Genomic DNA, 19,788 nt, shown 5'->3' on the forward strand with positions numbered 1-19,788 from the left:
TAGCTGTTCCAATGCTACGTATCCGTACGCTCTGCTGTAATAAGATTGTATATCATGTTCATGTAAATTACTTCACAAACACTTCCTCTCCCGAAAAGATTTTAGATTTTGTATGCTGTCTTCGCGCCTATCTAACGATTTGCATACTTTCAGGTAATATATTTGTCAGATTTGTTACCAAATTCGCCTGCAAACACTACCTTGAAACTGGGCAACTTTGATTTTATCCACTTGTTTTTGGATTTCCCTGATTTCTTTTTTAATGATCAAAATCCATCATTTTGGGCTTTGAAACCAACCCAGCTCAGAAGACAAAAAAAAAAAATACTAGAGATAATTCACCATGACAGTTCAGAGCTTGTAGTAATATATGATTTTTAAGTTTAAGCCAACAACATTGCCTAAAGTGCTTTCCCGGAAGAGATCTACATGGAGTAGATGATGGGGAAGCTGCAGAGCGACCACAAATACTGGGCGCAAATTACATCATTAGGACAGACATTAAATCACAGAATGAGAATACATAGAAGAAGATCCTGATATTTAAAATGCCTACTAATACATACATGTACATGCACACACAATATACATATAACAAGAGGCCAATGGTTACCCAGGAATTGATTGACGCCAGCAGCTTAGAATCAATGCAGAGGCGCCTGAAGCTCTGAATCAATGAAGATGAAATGCTACAATCTGCAAAGACATTAAACCACTTTAATCAGAAAAGCTCCGGTCTCCCTCCTCTTTGTGACTATGTTCTTACAGGAAAACTTTAATGTGACAACAATGACAATCTCAAACCTGAATCCCAATAGGCGATGTATTTTTTATACAAGAAAACAAAATAAAGACAAGTAAATATTAATCTCAAGAACTACTATAGTTACATTAGACATGCATTATTAGCAGAAGAAACTAAATGTCAGTGTTCTTTTCTTTAGCTAAATCAATGAGATAGTAACCCTCGATTTTTTTGTTTTGTTATGGAGCACCAGATCTGATTGCGGGAATAGCAGGTCAAAGATTGAAGGTGCAATGTCTTGGGACCACCATTTGTGTGCATTAATAGGTTTCCAGATCTAAATACCAGCTACCTGGCAACCAAAACTTTATGACAAAAATCTAAAACAAAACTAACTTGAAAAAATAAAATGTACATATAATAGGTCTCAAGAAAAACAAAATGCAAGCCAGCATCAACAAAGAGAACCGAATGTGATGTAATAAATGTATATATAATAGCATAAATGGAGTTAACAAACATAAGCAAACCAAAACAAAACTAACTTGAAAGGAGTTCAGCAGAAGAGAGCGCCATATAGAAGAATATACCAGTTTAAGAATTATCCTTACATAATCAATCACTTAGTTGACTTAGATGCCACTGTTCTCTGCACGGTTGAAACACCATCCACAAACTTGGTCCGGAAAAGAACATTAGCATTATTGAACATGCCTTCTTTCAAAGAAACCACAATAAACTGCAGAACAAAAAGAATATAAAATGAAAAAAAAAAAAAAACAAAACAAAAAGATGTAACGAAATTTGCCAACTGAAACATACAAAGTGCCAAATATTAATGTGAATCAGTATCAAAGTTATCCCTTGCAACAATTAGTTAATTACAAGAACCATCTTATTTATTTTGAGGACCCAAACTGTGCAGCTACTAGAGAATATTTCCATTGCTTTCTATGATCATAAAGAAACAAGTAAAGCTATCCATCAGGAGCACTAACATTTTTGAAAAAAGTACCTCAGTTCTATTTTTGATAAAAGGGAACAGATGGTGAGCACTGCTTAAATGTCATTTAATAGAACATTACTACATCAACAGAGCTGTAAATTATATTTTATCCAAACATGTCCTTGTATGATTAGGTGTAACAAAAGTAACCAAGGGACAATTTGAATTTGCTGACAGTTTTAATGTATTTATTTCAATTTTTTGCAGTTGAAGAAATGAAAGTACCTGTTATTTTGGTTAAGCTAACTATTCTCAAAATCCAAAAAATAAGTGAACATGTTGTGTGACAAAATGTTGCTTACTTTATCTGAGAAGTAAATTAAAGTAATAAGTCATCTGATACAAAATAAATTACAAAATAAATTAATGTAATAATTCAACCTAAAAGGATCTGACTTTATTCTCTTTCTACTTCTTTTCCATCAGGTGAGGTTGCTGGCTGCTGGCCATTCTCTGCTGGCAAAGGTTTGGGGGTTTGCCAACCATTCTAATTTTTCTTCTTCATGGCCAGCAAGGATTCACAAAAAACTTGCAGGCAATGACTGGAGAGAAGAGAAAGAAGAATGGCCTACATAATGGGAGGAGGAGGAAGGAGGGGTAACAACAGAAGAAGAGTAGAAGGCAGTGGGAGAGTGAAAGCTGAATGCATGACGGCTTGATTTTGATCGTTCTGGGTTAGCCATTTTGGAAAAAAACATAATAAGGCTAACACGCCAATTTGGCTTGTTGGCCTTGGTCTGAAAAGTGAAACAGTCCCCATGCTTCTGGAAAAAATAACAGATTACCAAACAGTGGTTTCTTTTCTTTTTTTTTCTCAAAATGTTGAAAACAAAAGCTGGAATTAAAAGGAAACAAAATCAAACTTCTTCTAAACCTTTTGAAAAGAACAATTAAAATTTGAACTGCTTGAGAACTAACTGGTAGTCTTTCTCAAAGAAGTTAGAAAATAAAGCAGAAAAACATCACTGACCACATGAAAGAGCATCAAACCTGTGAATGTGGAAAGTGGGTTTTGATCATTCTTCCAATGTTCTGTGTGTGGCTTAGATCAAGAGCTGCATCAACCTATATCAGTAGAAACAACATAATTGGAGACTAGAAGTGCTACACGGTAAAATCCCAAAAACAATATTATGAAGAAGAACAAATCAAACATACAACACCATTGAAGAAAATTGTTTACAAATCAAACTAAAACAGAAGATTATATGCGTATTTCTAGGATAACTGAAAATACAAAACCAAACTGTGAATATCCACAAGCCATGATGAACTGTTTTAGTTTGTCGTTTATGTGGTTTTGGTTTTGCCTGTCTTGGTGATGTTTCCATTGTATCCATTTCTTTATGTCAAAAATAAGTGTGAATTTCTGCAATCCAAATTCATATTTTGAAGTTATTCTAATGCAAAAATCAGGTTGATTTTTCCAAGTTTTTCAGCAGGTTGAAGACCAGTTGACGGTAAAAAGCATTTAAACTAGTCTTGCAAAACTTTTGTTATTTTAAGGGAACAAAAGCATAGAATATAATCCCGAGAAATGAATATTTCCATTTTATAATACTAGAAAAATGTTGCTGGTAGACTATTTTTGTTGAACATGGTAGGCTTTAGGAGCTACACGTTGATAACATAGATTCACAGCACAGCCATGTCATAAAGAAAGCAGATGATGAACCACACCAAAATTATTGAGGTGAGCCTATTCCAAAACAGTGTACAAAAAGAACCTAATAACCCTACTAATGTGAAGCTCCTGAAAGTTCATATCATGAAATTTATTTGACAGCATGCCTTATCTTCTAAGTTTCTTACATGCTTTCACTAATTAGATAATTGGAAATGAAATGCCATGAATCCTTCTAACGTGCATGCAATGGAATTAAAAATAAGAGATTAGACATGTCAAAGGCTCTATTTCAAGGAAATAAACAAGTTCACCTCATCCAGTATATAAAGTGGAGCTGGTTTGAAGAGAAGCAATGCCAGGATGAGAGAAAGTGCAAGTAAAGATCTTTGTCCACCACTAAGTTCTGATAAGGACTGTTTCCAAACACCCCCGAATGCAACACGAACCTCAAGGCCATCCAAGAAGCTACTTCCCTCATGAGGTTCTAGTTTCGCCATTGTCCCAGGTAATAGGGTAGAAAATATGGATCCAAAATCACTAAGTATAAAATATAAAAGTGAGTGTGATCTTCTTTAGGGACAAAAAATGGTAGAAACATACCAAAAATGAATTAAATGAATACTTGCTAAACTCAATCTCAATCCAACCAACTTACTTGTTAACCTTAGTCCAAGTAACTTTCAGTGTTTCTTTCTTTTTCTCGTCGAGCTCTTCAATCACCATCTTGATTTTTGATTTATCATTCTATGCAAGACAAACCACAAATAAGTAAAGATAATTTTGTAATTAACATACAGCAGGTTGTCAGCTACAAACCTCGATTATGTTCTTCTTGGATATTAAATCATTGTACTCATCTTCTGCTTTCTCAAACATTGCTGTGACTTTCTTGTTAACTCGCTTCTCAAGGCTAAACACATGAGGAAAAAGTGTGAAGAATTCCTAAATAATCAATGGCTGAAAATGACTATGAAACCACTTGGTAAATGTAAACATTCTTAATAAAACATAGGTGTGTTCATATAAAGGCTATGCTTAGCAGTCTCATGCATACCTTGATTGTTCAGCTTGTAATTTTTCAAAATCTTCCCTGGATTTACGAGGATCACAGGATTCAAAGTCATAATCTGTCCCACTACATCCAAAGAGATGTTTCTCAGATGCTATCCAAGCATGTTTTTCTATTAGTTTTTCAACCTTTGAGGAGCAATCTTTCTGTTCCAGCTCCACCCGTTTTACCTGCCAGAAAAACAAGCAAATGATGGGTTATGAGCCAAAAAGTGCAGGGCTTACATACAAGGCACCAGACACATTACCTCATTTTCCATTTTCTTCCTCTCAATGTTAGTTTCAGTAATTTTTCGTTGCAACACCTGCTGCTCCACAATAATGCAACTAATCTTTGTATCACACTCCTTGATCTTTGAACGAAATAGATCAAGTTCAGACTCTGCCTGGTCATGAGCATTTCTTATGGAAGCAATCTGGGAGAGAAAATGGAGAATCATTTTTAACAATTTTCAGGCTGGAAGAGATTGGGGTGAGCACTAACCAAAAAACAAGATTTTGCAGTTTACCTTGGTTCTATGTCCATCTACTTCTGAAGTAAGACTGTTAATATGTGTCTGCACAGAAACTAATTGAACCTCCAAGGCTGCACACTCCTGTTTGACAGCTTCCATTTCCATTAACAGCCTCTCCTTCTCATTTTCATGACCCTAATCACATGCATAATAAAGTCAAAAGAAATTGAAATTCAATTGAGATTTTTGTACTAGAAAGTAAAGTTGGCATAGAAGAGAAACACTTATCCAAATAACACGTGATGAAAGTTCATACTTCTATAATGTATTAAAAAATTACAACTTGTTAACAGCAGTCTTAAACGCCATATCATTATTCTAGGAAACTCAATTACAGTACATAAGGAAGAAAATTGCTTCAGTCATTACACAAAACTTGCAGGAATCGAAAGTCCATACAAAATATTCTCAAGAAATTCATTGCATTAATGCACATGACCTTATAACTATAGACAAATCAAAAAACTAATTGAAGACTATTGGCTCATTTTTTCTGTCCATATTTAATGAACTTCCACCTGTAATTATGCCATAAAAGTAAAGAACTTCAATTTGAAGCAAACATTACCTGAACCTACTGTTTGAGCATATCTGTAACCTCTATATATAATACTATGGTACCTTAAAGAGCATTCAGTTCTATAATAATTCATAGCATAGGAAACTAATGATAAGTTAGTATTATTGAATTTTAATGTTTGCTATTAAGATTTAGACTTTATTTGAATATGGATTTACTTTAAGGTTTTTATGATTTTTGTTTATTTTGTTAAAATAATTATAGGTAGTGTAATTATGATAGGATGTTTAGTTATTTCTCTTATTTTATTTAAATTCTAGATTTTAGACTTTTCTTTTTTTATTTTATTTTGTTGAGATGATCATAGTTTGAATAAGATTTTATAATTATGTTACAGTTAGGATTGGATTTTGCCTATAAATAAGCATATGATGTATTCAGAGAATTCACATTTTGATTATTCAAATACTCAACACAGAGTTATTGATTTTATTTCTCTCCTTCTCAACCTTGCTTCTTCTACTTATTCTTCTTCTTCAATCTCTCTTTTCTGGCTGTTCTGCATCAGAAACACTTCTTACTGTACAATACCACCCCAACCTAAGCTAAAGTATCAGGTAGTTTCCAACACAGTTAACTAAAAACTAATATTTGACAACAAGGTCAAGTAGAATGCATGAAATTGATATGTTGAAGACTTTAGGCTGTGCAACTAGACTGTATCTACCAAGTTCACACAGCAAAACAACCAACAAACACATTCTGGCAAGGTCTTGAAGAAATTCAAGGTACTTCAAGAGAAAATCCAATTTGAAACCCCCTAGACAGACAAGCTACCAATAGGCAGCTTTAGTTTGGAACTATCAGTGATGCCTCTTTACACCCAAAATTCTCCAAAAGTTAGGAGTACAATTTGTACGCTCCAAGACATGGCCAGATGGCCAATTGGAAATTGAATTAGTTGCATCCTTGCTTGCTTTCACCCCAGGAAAAGGTGGCCAACATGGGCAACCTGCTGGTCACCTCACACTTCTAACAGGTCAACTGGTAGTTGCAAATAACAAAAAAACGGAAACAAGGGACAAGATGAACTCTGAGTGAGTCCTCCTCAAACCACAAGGAACAAACCATCACATCACAAGTTCAGGCAAAGAAATTTCCAGTATTTTGCACACATATTCGTCGTACTTCCATAGTTATCTGTAAGTTGGACATCACCAAGGTCCCATATTTGTTTGGGCATCACCAGTCCTTTATCTGTACGAAAGTCCCTACAGTCCTCATGCATTCATGAATCAGATGATGCATGGATATTGTGGTATGTACGGCACATTTTGTACAGAAATTCTCCATGTTTTGCACACTTGCATGGTAATCTGTATGTTGGACATCCTAATGGTCCCCTATTTGTTTGGCCATCCCTATGACCTTTTATCTGTATGAAAAGCTCCAGGGTCCTTACAGGTTCAAGATGCAGCATTTGTATTTTATGTATGCATGGTACTTTTCCTTACTAAGCATTAGCTCAACCCATTTAAATGTTTTGCCAAGAACCTGCCTTAATGGAACTTGTCTCCATCCGGCTGAAACCAAAGAAACACGAAGGCAAAAAGGTTACATGCTACCAAGCTGTGAGCTTACTGTTTAAGACATAGTAATGTATGTTTACATGGTGTTGTATTGTAATATGGCACTTTTAAGGATAAATCGAGTCACTTTATACTACCTGTTTTTCACACAATGTAGAAGTTAAATTTTTGCATAAATATGCTCATGCCTAGAAATAGCCATTTGCTGAAAATCTTAGAAATTTCAAATTTCTCTTGTGAGGTATCTGGTTCTCAGACCTACATCATAAGTCATTTTCTTAGACCTGTTCACTGGTGCAGTCACATCCCCACGCTTGGTGCATGGTTGCAGGGCCCAGCAGACAATGCAGTCCTATAACCTATGTATGATTGGATCAGAGCAAAGTTTATTTTTCTTAGGTATCTCTACAGGAAGGCATGATCTATAGGCACTCTTCCAAATCACATAAATAGAAGGATTTGCTTGGCACCAAAATACTGCCAGCAAAAGCAGACTGCCTTGGTATTTTCAAATGCATATATATCCTCCCATGATGAAAACTATTATAAAATCATTCCAGAGTTTAATCTTCTTAAAAGATAACCCTTAAAACCCCTCTAGATCCAAGTACTGGGGATATCATCAAGAAAATTAAATCTTGTTGAACATAATTTGGACAAATAGTAAACCCTAACTCCTAAAGATGGATACCTCATGTTACTTCTTTCATAGAATAATACCCTGAACCCCAAATCCTAACTACTAACTCCTGAAAGACAGATACCTCCTTATGTTACTTCTTCATAGAATAATACCCAGCAGATTTCCATGAGATTAAGCACCCTCCTGATATGAATGCTTCCCAGAATAACAATGTCTTTAAGTCATAGTACTGGCATATACTCAGAATTCTCATCTTCTCATCTCATAGTAGCAATTTCAGTAACTGAACAATGTCACTAGCAGAACCAACAAAGTACCCTATCTGCCTTGTGTGGAACACATTACAATGAACCAGGGTTGGGAGGTGGCTATATAGATGTTCTATTGAAGTGAAATCTAGCTGTAAATTATGCTGAAAAAGAATTTCTTCATAGCTACCTTCGCGTAAACAAGAAGTCATGAACCAATTTAGTGACTGGAGGAAGTTGAATAAAAATACTTGCACAGGGTTTACTTGGATACTTATGATAAATCCAAGGAATTTCAGTGCCTACCTTGAGTTCCTTGGATGCTGACTGCAATTGAGCTTTTATTGTCTTGATCTTTTTCTCTAGATCTTTAAGCCTCTTGCCTCGATTATTAGCATGATCATGGATTGATTCTTCAAGCAATGACACTGCAGTGACACATTTTTCATACAGATGTTGCTTTTCGTGGGCAGCAGCTTTTGCTTCTAGAAGTTCCTGCTCAATCCTCTTTACAAGCTCACTTAGCTACACCAGAAAATAAGAAAATCAAAATAACGTACCAGTAAACATAAAATGAGTCATTATGCCAACTAATAAATTAAGCTAAACTCTCACTTCAGACTGCTAATTAGAGGCTAAGTCAAACAACCTTGTGATGTTCATTCTGCTCAGCTCTACTTTGGAATAACGAAAGATCATAAGACTTCAGCTCCAACTGTCCCTTAAGGTCTCCAAACTTTTTTTGAACAGGAAGAAGCTTAGAGATCTGAATGTCAAGGCAAGAAGAAGACAACAAAACAAAATCAGAATTTTAGCAAATATGACAGGATTGCTTCTTGTTAAAATTGATTACAATAGTCAAGTTCAATTGCAAAATTCACAATGACTATCAGAAGTAATATATCAAATACAGAAATGCCACCATCACTACCTGGGAATAAAGATTCAAGTGACAGTAATAGTTTACAATCGCCACACACCCCTAGCATTAAGAGGAAAAAAGAGACAGAAAAGAATTCTACTTCACGTGGCTTTTTGAAGGACCATAACTAGTTAGGAAAAAGAGGAAAAGAACAGCTACAAATATGGACAATAAAAGAACATGGTTGAGATTATTAAAAACTCTGATACACCAACTGAAAAGAAAAAAACTAATTTTAAAGCTCCAAAGATTTCTTCTTTTATTCTCGCTCATTTCATTTTATTTTGGGCCACAAAAGACAGGGATAATCAAACATTCACCTTGGCTTCAATTTCAGATAACTTCTTGTGATGAATAGACAGTTCAGATTCAGCCTCTGCCAAAGCATGAAGTTGCTTTAACAGATCACCACCACCCCTGCAAAAATTAGTTGCCTTAGAATGTTGGTATACCAGAAGAGAATAAACTAAACCAAAGCATCTCCTTGTGTAAAAATAACAGAGACTATGATTATGCTCATTAGCAATCTTAAAAAACAGATACAAGTGAGCAGCAAAATGTAACTTAGTTTCCATGTCAGTGTGATAATGTTTCTGCAAAGTCCTGTGAAGTAACACTTAAATGACATTATAAATTATTTGCATTCTCAAGATTGGGCAAAACCATCATCGTCCAAACTGTTAACTGAAGATCAAGGACATTAATTCTTACTTGCGACTTCCACCAGTCAGGAGTCCACTCGGCTGAAATATATCACCCTCAAGAGTCACACTTGGGGTGCCAATTTCCCTATTAAAAGCAACCTAAGGACCAGCCATTGAGGTGAAAATGAGATCAAAATGAACCAAAAACCAACCAAAAAAATAGTATTCCATGGATGAAGTTTGAAAATGAATAATGTTCCACGTGAATAATCCCAAACTGTATGGCTAGATTAACCCAAAGCATGGTCAACACAATAGCAGTGTCAATGCAATAAGGCAAAAACATTAAATAAGTTTCATACGAGTACAAATGCCAAGAAAGGAAAAGTTCAAAGAGTGAAATATATTTCACATGAAGTAGAACATATTTTATAACATAACATAAAAGTAATAGCATGTTTAACTCCAGAAAAAACTAGGAAAAAAAAAGAGAGGTCAACAGCAAAAGGTAGTCATCCTGAGCTATGCAGCAAAAAGTAATTTCACACTTCCAAGTAAGAAACCAAACACAGCATTTTCTCTGCTCCTTTGAGCTTTGTTGTCTAGTTAACAAGAATTCATGTATAACTAAACTTGAAAGCAAGATTTCCAACAACAATAAATATAACTTGCCATAAACATAACAGGAACAAATACACACAAAAAAACAAAATGACATCTTGTGAAACAATTATCCTTGCAGATTATCATCTATAAAAGCATATCAGGCAAATGGGTTACTGAAAAGATTACCTCTCTTGCTGCGTCAACATTTTTGCAAACAAAGGTTGAACCAAATACATATTCCATAGCACTCTGCAACACACAAGAGTCCTCTTTATGTTGGTTGTAAACAAGAAGCAACTAACCTAAGACCAAATTCTCTTACAGAAGCAAAAATAAAAGCACATATACTAGTTAGACTTCAGGCACATCCATTCCTATAGTTATCAGCCAAATAAACATGGTCTATGATGGCATAAAATTAGGAAAGACACTTTATCAGAAAATAACAGTACACTCCATAATAAAGCAACAATTACATTCTTCAGCATTACCAAACACATCATGTAACACCACAAGTCCTCACCCAAAAGTATTAGCTAAAGGTAAAGTATGGGCTCATCAGACCAAGTAATATATCCACAACCTCCCTAGTAGGCTATTGATGTAGAATTGGGTCATGACAAACCCCCACCCCCTCCTTTAATACTTGGCATCCAAGCCAAGCCAAAAATCCCACATTGATCAATCTAACCGAAGTCAAATTCAGAATTCTTTCTTGGCAAGCACCCACACGGTAGCAATCCTGGGTTGGCTTTCAAACCATTTATACCACTGGTCCTCTCCCAAAAGTGCTAAGTGAAGGTAACTTATGGGCTCATAGGGCAAAGTAATATACCCAAAACCTCCATAGTAGACTACCGATGTGGGATTGGGTCATGGCGCATCAACAATCCAGTCAGCAACAAAAAAGATGGAAACTTCTGCATAACAAGAGAGAATTGATACCTTCAGTTCCTGGTCATATCCAATCAAAGTGAGTGCAACTTCTGCATTTCCCTTGCCGACCTGGAAAGTAGCACAATAAGCTTCAGTGAAATACAAACAGTAAGGGGAAATAGAGAAATTTAAGCCAAAAAAAAAAAGAACCAGAAATTACAGAGACAAACCAATCTAGCAGCAGCATTTTGCAATCTAGGAGCAATAGGATGGGATTGAATTTTGTTCAGAGGTATAATTGTAACTCTTCTTCGGAGATTCCCATTTTGAAGCAGTTGTTTTCCAGTATTTTCTGTGTCGACTACAATATTAAACAACTTTCCACCTGCAGTAACCTGAATGGATGCAGCAAAAAATCAGTCTGAATATTTATGTTTAGAACATGTCAGGAATTTGCAACAAAATATAACTTCTGAAGTAAAGCAAGTATACAGAATCATGTAAATGCCAACCTCTAGGGCAGTCATAGCAGAGCCATCCTTCACTTTAATAAGTTTAGCAACAACACCTTTCACCCTTGACCTATCAAAATTGCTCACAGGATCACGGTATGTGAAATCCACATTTGCCAATTGTGCTGAGAGAATTCGAGTTTCCTCTTTTAATTTCTGCACCATCTCTAGCTCAGCTGCATGATCCTGCCCAAACAATATACATGCTTTACAACCTAAACTTTGCAATAAACAGAACAATTTGTACCAAATTAAGGACTTTGTAAGAGCACACCTTTTGTAAAGCTTCCATTTGCCCCTCTTCATATGCAAGAGATTCCAAAGCCAATTTAATAGTTTCTACTTCTTTTCTCCTCACATTGAACTCATGTTCTACAGCAACAGCTTCTTCACGCTTTGATAATAACTGTTGTGTCTTCTCTTTCAGCTCTTTCTCAGCATGGTTAATTTTTGTTTTCAGTTGTTTCAATTCTGTTTCAGCATTTCCAACTGCAACTTTGGCATCACCTAGTTGATCTTCAAGACATTTATCCTCATTTCCGCTGCTCTTTCCAGCTAGGACACCCTACCCCCCAAAATACATAACAGTCAAGGATATGAACACACGCAACATCAAGACAAAATTCTTAAAAAGTATAGTAACCATTACCTGATAATCCTTTTCATCTTCTTCTAAATTCTTATGAAGTTCTTCAACTCTGTTTTTCAAGTCAGCTGCACCATCTTCGGCATTTTTTACTGCATGGGCCTTCTCTTCTACAGAATGCTTTAATTCTTCAATGCTTCTTGCAATCTTGCAACCCAGGACACGAAATGCAGATGTGAGAAAAATAAAAAATAAAAAGCAGAGAGACAACAACTACAAAATCAAAATAAAAGGCTGCACCAGGCATGGGGATCTATGCAAATTCTTCTTTAGAATGAAGAAGTTGTCAACTTACTACACCTTCATACCTTTTCAGCATTTTCTTTCTCAGTGTTCAAACTTTCCTCTTGATTTTTCAGTACAGAAGATTCCTTCACAAGATCATGAGAAAGAGCATCTACTTTTTCTGATAAAATTTTTACTTCACCACCCATGCTTGCTTCTTTTTCAGCTGTCAATTTTGAGACTTTAGTTTCCATCTCCTTTGCTTCTGTGCACATCCTTTCTGTGTTATCATCAATCTCAGATATCTTGCCCTTTATTTCCTGTACACTGTGAATTGCAGTGTCCCTAATCTTCTCTGCCTGAACATATGCATAAGCAACACAAAATCTATTCAGTCGATCCAGTTCTGCATTTCCATTAGCCCATTGCATGTATTGCATCCGCTCCTTCCTCAACTTCTCCAAAGCTGGAAGAATTTCCTGGTCAAGAAGTTTATCGATCTCATCCACCTTGCTCTGTTTTTTCTCAAGCGTTTTTAAAGCAGCTTCTTTCTTTGTTTCATACATTCTTGTCCCAGCAGCCTCTTCAAGCATGGATAAGATTTCAGGGGGTTTCATATTAAGGACCTTGGTAATGCGACCTTGCATTATGAGAAAATGTGGGTTATTGACATTAAGCTGCACAGAATGGAAAAGATTCTGAACTCGACTAGGCTGCGCAAGATGCCCATTTATTAAGTATTTGTTCCTTCCACCAACCACAATCTACAAAATTAGCAAACAAATTATCAATACTTCTCAAGTAAAAAATTCCCCTAGGAAAATGGATTTGTCAATGGAGAAAATGCATAGTGACTGTAGTGGGCTTTACCCGATGTGAAGTCCAGCCCCATATGACTGTAGTGGGCTTCTCACAAGAAGCCTTTATTGGTCTTCTTCACACATGACCAAACCATATTAAACTATATCTCACACATCTTACCTTTGATAGAAGCTACTCCAACCTTATCATGAATAACCTCATCTCTAATTCTATCTTTTCTTGTATGTGTAACACCCTCATCTCCACTATGCTCATGCCATGTCCATGGTGCTTTACTGCCCAACATGATATGCCATACAAAAAAGTTGTCCTTATAACTGTTTTATAAAGTTTTGCTTTTAACTCTAACAAAATCTTAAACATCTGATGCACTTTTCTGTCTCAACAATTTTGCCTTAAATTTAATTCTATAGGAAACAAACTCACAAATCTCTCTATCTTTTTGGATGATTAATCCAAGATATTTGAACTGATTTTTTCTGAATGCAATCTTTTGTCTTGTCCACAAACAATATGATCAGCAAATAGCATGCAACAAGGCACCTCTACCTAGATATGTTTAGTGACTTCATCCATTACTAGGGCAAAGAGATAAGACTTGAGTAAATCATTGATGTAATTCAATTATAATTCGAAAAGCCTCAAAATCTCCCCCATGTCCTGATACATGGAAGTAAAGTTTTAATTTCTGATATTATGATTTAGGTTTCATTTAAATTTTGGATTTTAGATTGTAGATTTTATTCTTCTATTTATGGTAAGATTGATTAGATTTTTGCTTTATTTTTAGTATCATTAGTTTGGGACATCGAGTTACCTTTAACTCATAAATATCCAATATAGATGTGATTAAGGGGTGATCAACTTGGAATATACAATTAAATTTCTTCCCATGCTTCCTTGCTAAACCTCTTTTTCCCTCTCCACTTCTCCTTCTTCCTCCCCTATTTTCTTCTCTCCTTTCCAAAACTGCTACTTCACTTTAAATGTCTAAAGAAGCCTCTCAAAAGAACAACCAAGGCAAAAGCTTTTGTCATTTCTAGCTCAACAATCTCAAATGTCTAAACAGAGATGAAATGTTTGAACAAAGACCCTGGCCACCTCAGACAACAGAAGAGAAACTATCAGACGTCTAAATCAGGGCAATAAGATTTGAAAGGAAAGGCGAGTTACAATTCAGACAACTGCCTATATCTTTAGACGTTTGAATGTCAATGCTAACTTGAGAATACTTCATAAGCCTTCATCTCTGAGTTTGGCTGTAACTGACCATTCTTCAAAATGATTTTAAGTTCGCACTCATTTCTGTGAAAGGCTGTTTTTCTCTGATTATTTTCTTATTAAAGATGAAGTTTCAGATTTCCCAAACGAGATAAACTCTCTTTATGTCTCAGAATTGTCTATATCACTAAAGTCTCTCTCTTTTTACATAGTTGACCTTAGATGGCTATTTTGAGTGTTATCATAATTGATTTTACATGTTGTCTCTGGTGTGCTCTCTTCTTATTAGGCTTAGAGAGTTCTGAGTTCTCTGCAGCCTCTTTTTTCCTCCTGAAAAATCAGCATGAAAAAGCATGCTCAAGCTTATGAAAACCCTTCTTCTGAATTTTTTTTCCTGTCCAATGGCTGTTGAGCGAGAAGGGTTTTAAATGTGAGAAGTTGGAATGAACAAAAAATATAAAAGTTCTTGATTTCCAAGCTTGTTCAAGTGTTAAAGAAGAGGGAAGAGATGCTATGACAATTCAAAACTTTTAAATTCAGGGGTTGGAGAAGTGTTGTAAGTCATTCATTGTTGTATTTACTCACCATTATAGTTAAGAGGGTTCTCACATTTATTGTGAGGGAGTTTTTACTTGCTCCAAGTTTGGTTCTTGTTAGACAAGGGGTTGTATCAGGCTGCTAGCTCCTTATGAAAGCTAGGGATGTATTAAGGTTACTAGCTCCCATCAAAAAAGCTAAGGATTTTTCAGCAGTATAGTGAAACCTTCAAGCTTATGTGTTTTACTTGCTTCCTTATATCTCCTCTTCTCAAAATTTAATTGATTTTTAAGAAGGACAAAATTGACCAATATTTCATCTCAATCTTAAATTGACCTTTTGTTGAAAAAGGCCAATTCAACACCCCCCCCAAGCTTATTAACTGAGCAACATGTTTTTCTCTTGATTTGTGTGTTACTCGCACAATCCAATACTAACAAAGAATAAATGAGTTCTAAGGGAAGTACAGAATATATGGTCATAAATAGAAAGGACTTGCAAACTAAATTTCATGTAGCCATCCCCACCTAGGGAATACGACTTGATATGTTGTTAGTGTTGTAATTTTTATTGATCAATTTATTGTTAATTCCATCATGAATGCTGATTTGGCCCAATAGTAACAATCTCTGTACCAGCTAAATCATCAATGACTACATTTAACTATATTTATTTCTCTTGGTTTTTCCCCTCAACGAGAAGGCCAACGATTGAAATGTTTTTCATCAATGCAGCAGCAAACTAATGCTGCCTAATTCACTATTTCTTGACCATATAGAAAAATCTCAAGACATTGTACTTCTAGGCAGGAAAAATTTAATGACGGATTTTAGTATCAATTGAATGTCAATACCCATGGCCCTGTCTGGAATTAGGGGTATATGACACATGTTGAAACCAAAATAAGCGAATGCTTTTTCATTATTTAAAAGATTATTTATAATACAAATTGTAAGGATAGATTCTGTCTTTCACAAATATTGGTGCGTTGGTATCAGAATAGGTGTGTCAATATCCCCATCCTAACAAGAGAGGCCTTTCCTATATTTTAACCCTGATTTACCAAGGTAGAAAGAAATAGTCACTCGACTAGGTCATGACGAAATGGGAAAAACAACAAACTTTGCAATTCAAAGTCATTTTCAAGCCAATACGTCTTTCAAATACAAAACGAGACACCAAAACGAGCGCACCTGACGGGTCACCGTGAATTCAGGGCAGTCCTCGTACCCAAGAGGACTTCGACTTCTATCCGAATTGTCAAACACAATCGAGACAGTGGCCTTGGTAATCCCGGCTTGGCCTTGCTTATAGACAAGCTCCTGAAGGTTCGAGGCCCGAACCTGCTGCAAGTTCGTGATGCCCAAAACGAAGCAAATGGAATCGAGGATGTTGGATTTGCCGGAGCCGTTAAGGCCGGTGATGGCGTTGAAGTAAGGATCGAAGCCGGACACCACCGTCCTCGTCGCGTAAGACTTGAAGCCCTCCAAGCATATTTCTTTGATGTGCATTTCGACTTCAATTCAAAACCGTAAGCCGTGGACTGAGCAAGACGATAGTAGAACCAGAAACTGGCGCTAGGGTTTCGGCGAACCGGGAAATCACTGGAAAGAGAATTGGACGGAAGGACTGGGGAACCCCGGAAGTGATTTGCTGAAATGGAAAGAGGGTCAGAGCTTGATCTCGTGTCCACAGGCAGCTGGTCGTTTGTGGGTTCCGAAAATTTGAAGAGACATTGGGAACAATGAGGCGGGAAATGCTTCCTTTGGCGATGGTGACGATGGATTCCTGTTTCTCAATAAAAAAAAATTTGTCTGTAAATTCCACTTATCTCCAATGCCATTTGGATTATTTATCGATAGATTTCTCCTTGTTTTAGAGATTTTTGTAGTTTAATTTTATTACTCAAACATCTCTTTTTATCATACACGGTGTTACTTAAACATAATAATTAAGTTAAATTATATGAATTTAATGAAAAATATAGTGACAAAAATTTAAAATTTAAAAAATAAATCATACGTTAACCCATCACCGTTATAGTTCTAGTCACCATAACCCATAAAAAATTGAGAAGAAAAAAAAAATTACCAAAATAAACAATGAGAATTAGCCACTGTGTAGGTATACAAAGGTGATTAAATATTCTCCAAACAATGACAAATAGAGTGATGGAATAATTCTTAAAAATAATTATTCCAAAATCCTCATGTGCCATCAATTTTTAGCATTATTGCTAAAAAAAATAATATTATGAGTCGTGATTGATAATGATGTCATCAGTTATGTGACACATTTTAATTGAAAGAGACTAAAGAGACTACGTAACATTATCTTATCTGTCTAACATCTCATATAATTAATATCCGACACATAATTAATGAAATAATTATCAATCATAATTTCTAACATTACTCTTGTTAAAAATGATATTATAAGGTTTACAAATTAAAATATTAACTAATTAATTTCAAATTTTAACTTAAGGGTCCTAAAACTATTTTAATATGATTTAACTACTGTTCTTGTATAGATTACAACCGTTAGTCTTCATCCATTTTAGTATATTTTTATAAGGTAAGTTGTCCATAGTGAGTTATTTTTTCTATAAAAATCAAATGAAATATAGTTAAATTGAATTTTTAAAAAATCATAAAATCTTCTAGAGGAATTTCCCCCAGTTTACACGAGATATAGGGCAATTTACTCTCAATAATACCTGTTAGAAAAATTGTAATCTGGTTCAATTATAGTATATATACATAGAAAAATTGCTAACTCGTAACATTCTGGTTTGAATTACTTATTAACAAGTATTGGGTGATAAAATAATTTATAAATTTTCAAAACCATATTTTTATTTATTTTTTTGCTCTGTTATATTCCATAGTAATGGATGTGTCACTTTTTAAAGCAAAACAATTGAAAAAATAAATAAAAAGAAAACGAATTCAACGTAAAATGTGAATAAAAGGCTGTCATTGAAATTTAAAAATGAAAGTAAAATTACTACCGGCAAGAATAAGAATCCAATTCATATAATCACCGAATTTAGTAGCAAATAAGCACCAAAAAAAGGGAATAATACACAATTCAATATTAGTGGCCAATGCTTCGCTTAAACCCCAATTGGTCCATCCGCAATTCCGGGTACTTGGGCAGGAAAAACAACATTATCATATAGCACACCCGCCAAAGATGCCCCGATCAAGGGCCCGATCCAATAAACCGCTTGGTTCTTGAAATGCCCGCTAACAAGAGCAGACCCGAATGAGTAAGCGGGGTTCATCGACCCACCCGTGAATGGCCCAGATGCCAGTACATTTGCTCCTACAACGAACCCGATTGCCAACGGCCCGATGCATCCAAATGGGCCGCGTCTCGGGTCCCCGGCCGCGTAGACAGTGTAGACCAACCCGAAAGTCATGACCCCTTCCAAGATGGACGCTCCAAACCCAGTCATTTCTTGAGGGATACCGTGGGTGGGAACATGCTGCAATATGTATCCAAATATTTGCTTCATAAAATTGAAGGTTCAATCTATTTATAAATATTTATATATGAAATTGCCATGATCCATCGAGGACAATAATATTTAGTCCTTATCGTCGGGTTAAATTGGTGAAATTAGATTTAAAAATAATTCAAAATTAACGGAGGGATATATTAAATATTCTGTCTAAACGAATTACCAAAATTGGAACTATAAAGAAAAATTAAATACTATTGATCACAGATTAATTGTGATTCACCGTGACGTTGAAATTTTATGGGGCACCTGTGAGACGGTGGTGAATTTCAAGAGAAGGCAAGCCATGACAGAGCCAAGCAACTGCGAAATCCAGTAGAAGATAGCCATGGGGATGCTAATGTGACCTCCAACCGCCATCCCAAACGTCACCGCCGGGTTCACATGGCCGCCGGAAATGTTGGCGGCGACGTGAACCGCCACGGTCAACGCGAAGGCGTTTGCCATTGCAAGAGCGACCAGACTCGATGGATCTGCTACCGCATCCGGCATCATCTTCCCTGCAAAAGAAGAATGTATAGATAATTTCAATTTTATTAAATTTTTTAGATGTGATTCGAAACCAAGAAAACTAAAGAGGACTTACTTGAAGCCATGGCTGCGCCGACGGCGGCGAACACGAAGAGGAAAGTGGAGATGAACTCGGCGAGGTAGGCTCGGAGAGCGTCGGGCTTAACCGCGTGCTCTAGTCGAGAAGTCAGCGACGCCATTGCCGAGTAAGAAGAAGAAGACAGTGCGTCGAACTTATCGGATAATCTGTTCATCGGATGGTTCCAGTGGCGAGTTTCGGATTCGAATTCAGAACGGAGATGAGAGAGAGAGAGAGAGAGAGAGAGATGGCGGCTCAGTGTGTTTTAATATATGCTGAGTTAGGAAGGAGGGGTCGCAGCGTCTCGGCAAACGGAATGGAATTTCATATCATAACTGTCAATCGAGACGTGGCTGTTTCTGGTTGGAGGATTTTGGGATTAGCGGTTTTCAGGGCGGTTAGTGTAGGCCATGGATTGTCCATTTGGGCCCCCGTCATTTTCTTTTGGGCCTGCTGAATTAATAATCTCTGAGATTGGGCCTCCCCGTGGGCTCTAAGAGTCCTACGTACGTACGTACTGCTGAATTAATTTGATTTTAAGTCTTAAATTATAACAATTTATTAAATATTTCCAAGAATATAAAATTAATTTAATTCTAAAAAATTTAAAATAATAACTAATTTGAGGCTCTAACTTAAATTTCATTAGGCCATATCCAACGAGCAACCATTTTCTTTGTCAAAATTGTCTATAAGGA

At 36.0% G+C, this 19,788-nt stretch overlaps 2 protein-coding genes across 3 annotated transcripts; both read right to left on the bottom strand.

The window, feature by feature from the left end:
* Positions 1 to 345: 345 nt before the first annotated feature.
* LOC127798506 (structural maintenance of chromosomes protein 2-1-like) lies at positions 346 to 16,768 on the bottom strand. Of its 2 annotated transcripts, none has more exons than XM_052332116.1 (21): positions 16,166 to 16,768; positions 12,476 to 13,156; positions 12,171 to 12,314; positions 11,796 to 12,086; positions 11,522 to 11,707; positions 11,240 to 11,404; positions 11,079 to 11,138; positions 10,320 to 10,382; positions 9,595 to 9,686; positions 9,204 to 9,300; positions 8,611 to 8,727; positions 8,268 to 8,486; positions 4,956 to 5,096; positions 4,695 to 4,862; positions 4,433 to 4,617; positions 4,195 to 4,288; positions 4,034 to 4,122; positions 3,690 to 3,915; positions 2,742 to 2,816; positions 1,357 to 1,484; positions 346 to 696 (listed from the first exon to the last, which is right to left on the bottom strand). In XM_052332116.1, the coding sequence occupies exons 1-20, from the start codon at positions 16,481 to 16,483 to the stop codon at positions 1,365 to 1,367; spliced, it is 3,531 nt and encodes a 1,176-aa protein (XP_052188076.1). In that variant the 5' UTR covers positions 16,484 to 16,768; the 3' UTR covers positions 346 to 696; positions 1,357 to 1,364. The 2 variants fall into 2 exon arrangements, with proteins under 2 accessions (XP_052188076.1, XP_052188077.1); XM_052332117.1 differs by having other exon boundaries at positions 1,336 to 1,484.
* Positions 16,769 to 18,039: 1,271 nt separating this feature from the next.
* On the bottom strand, positions 18,040 to 19,343 carry LOC127798003 (probable aquaporin TIP5-1). Its single transcript, XM_052331270.1, has 3 exons — positions 19,088 to 19,343; positions 18,751 to 19,001; positions 18,040 to 18,465 (listed from the first exon to the last, which is right to left on the bottom strand). The coding sequence occupies exons 1-3, from the start codon at positions 19,263 to 19,265 to the stop codon at positions 18,091 to 18,093; spliced, it is 804 nt and encodes a 267-aa protein (XP_052187230.1). The 5' UTR covers positions 19,266 to 19,343; the 3' UTR covers positions 18,040 to 18,090.
* Between the last annotated feature and the right edge of the window lie 445 nt (positions 19,344 to 19,788).

The sequence above is a fragment of the Diospyros lotus genome, chromosome 3 (genome assembly GCF_014633365.1).
Source record: "Diospyros lotus cultivar Yz01 chromosome 3, ASM1463336v1, whole genome shotgun sequence".
In the NCBI taxonomy this organism is placed as follows: Eukaryota; Viridiplantae; Streptophyta; class Magnoliopsida; order Ericales; family Ebenaceae; genus Diospyros; species Diospyros lotus.

Excerpts from the sequence above, each read along its gene's own strand:
- LOC127798003 (XM_052331270.1), bottom strand. The coding sequence starts at position 19,265 with ATGAACAGATTATCCGATAAGTTCGACGCACTGTCTTCTTCTTCTTAC. Across the intron at positions 19,002-19,087 it reads CGGCGCAGCCATGGCTTCAA|GGAAGATGATGCCGGATGCG; the intron begins GTAAGTCCTCTT and ends CTTCTTTTGCAG. Across the intron at positions 18,466-18,750 it reads AATTCACCACCGTCTCACAG|CATGTTCCCACCCACGGTAT; the intron begins GTGCCCCATAAA and ends TACATATTGCAG.
- LOC127798506 (XM_052332116.1), bottom strand. The coding sequence starts at position 16,483 with ATGCACATCAAAGAAATATGCTTGGAGGGCTTCAAGTCTTACGCGACG. Across the intron at positions 13,157-16,165 it reads AATTCACGGTGACCCGTCAG|ATTGTGGTTGGTGGAAGGAA; the intron begins GTGCGCTCGTTT and ends CTAATTTTGTAG. Across the intron at positions 4,289-4,432 it reads TTACAAGCTGAACAATCAAG|CCTTGAGAAGCGAGTTAACA; the intron begins GTATGCATGAGA and ends TCATGTGTTTAG.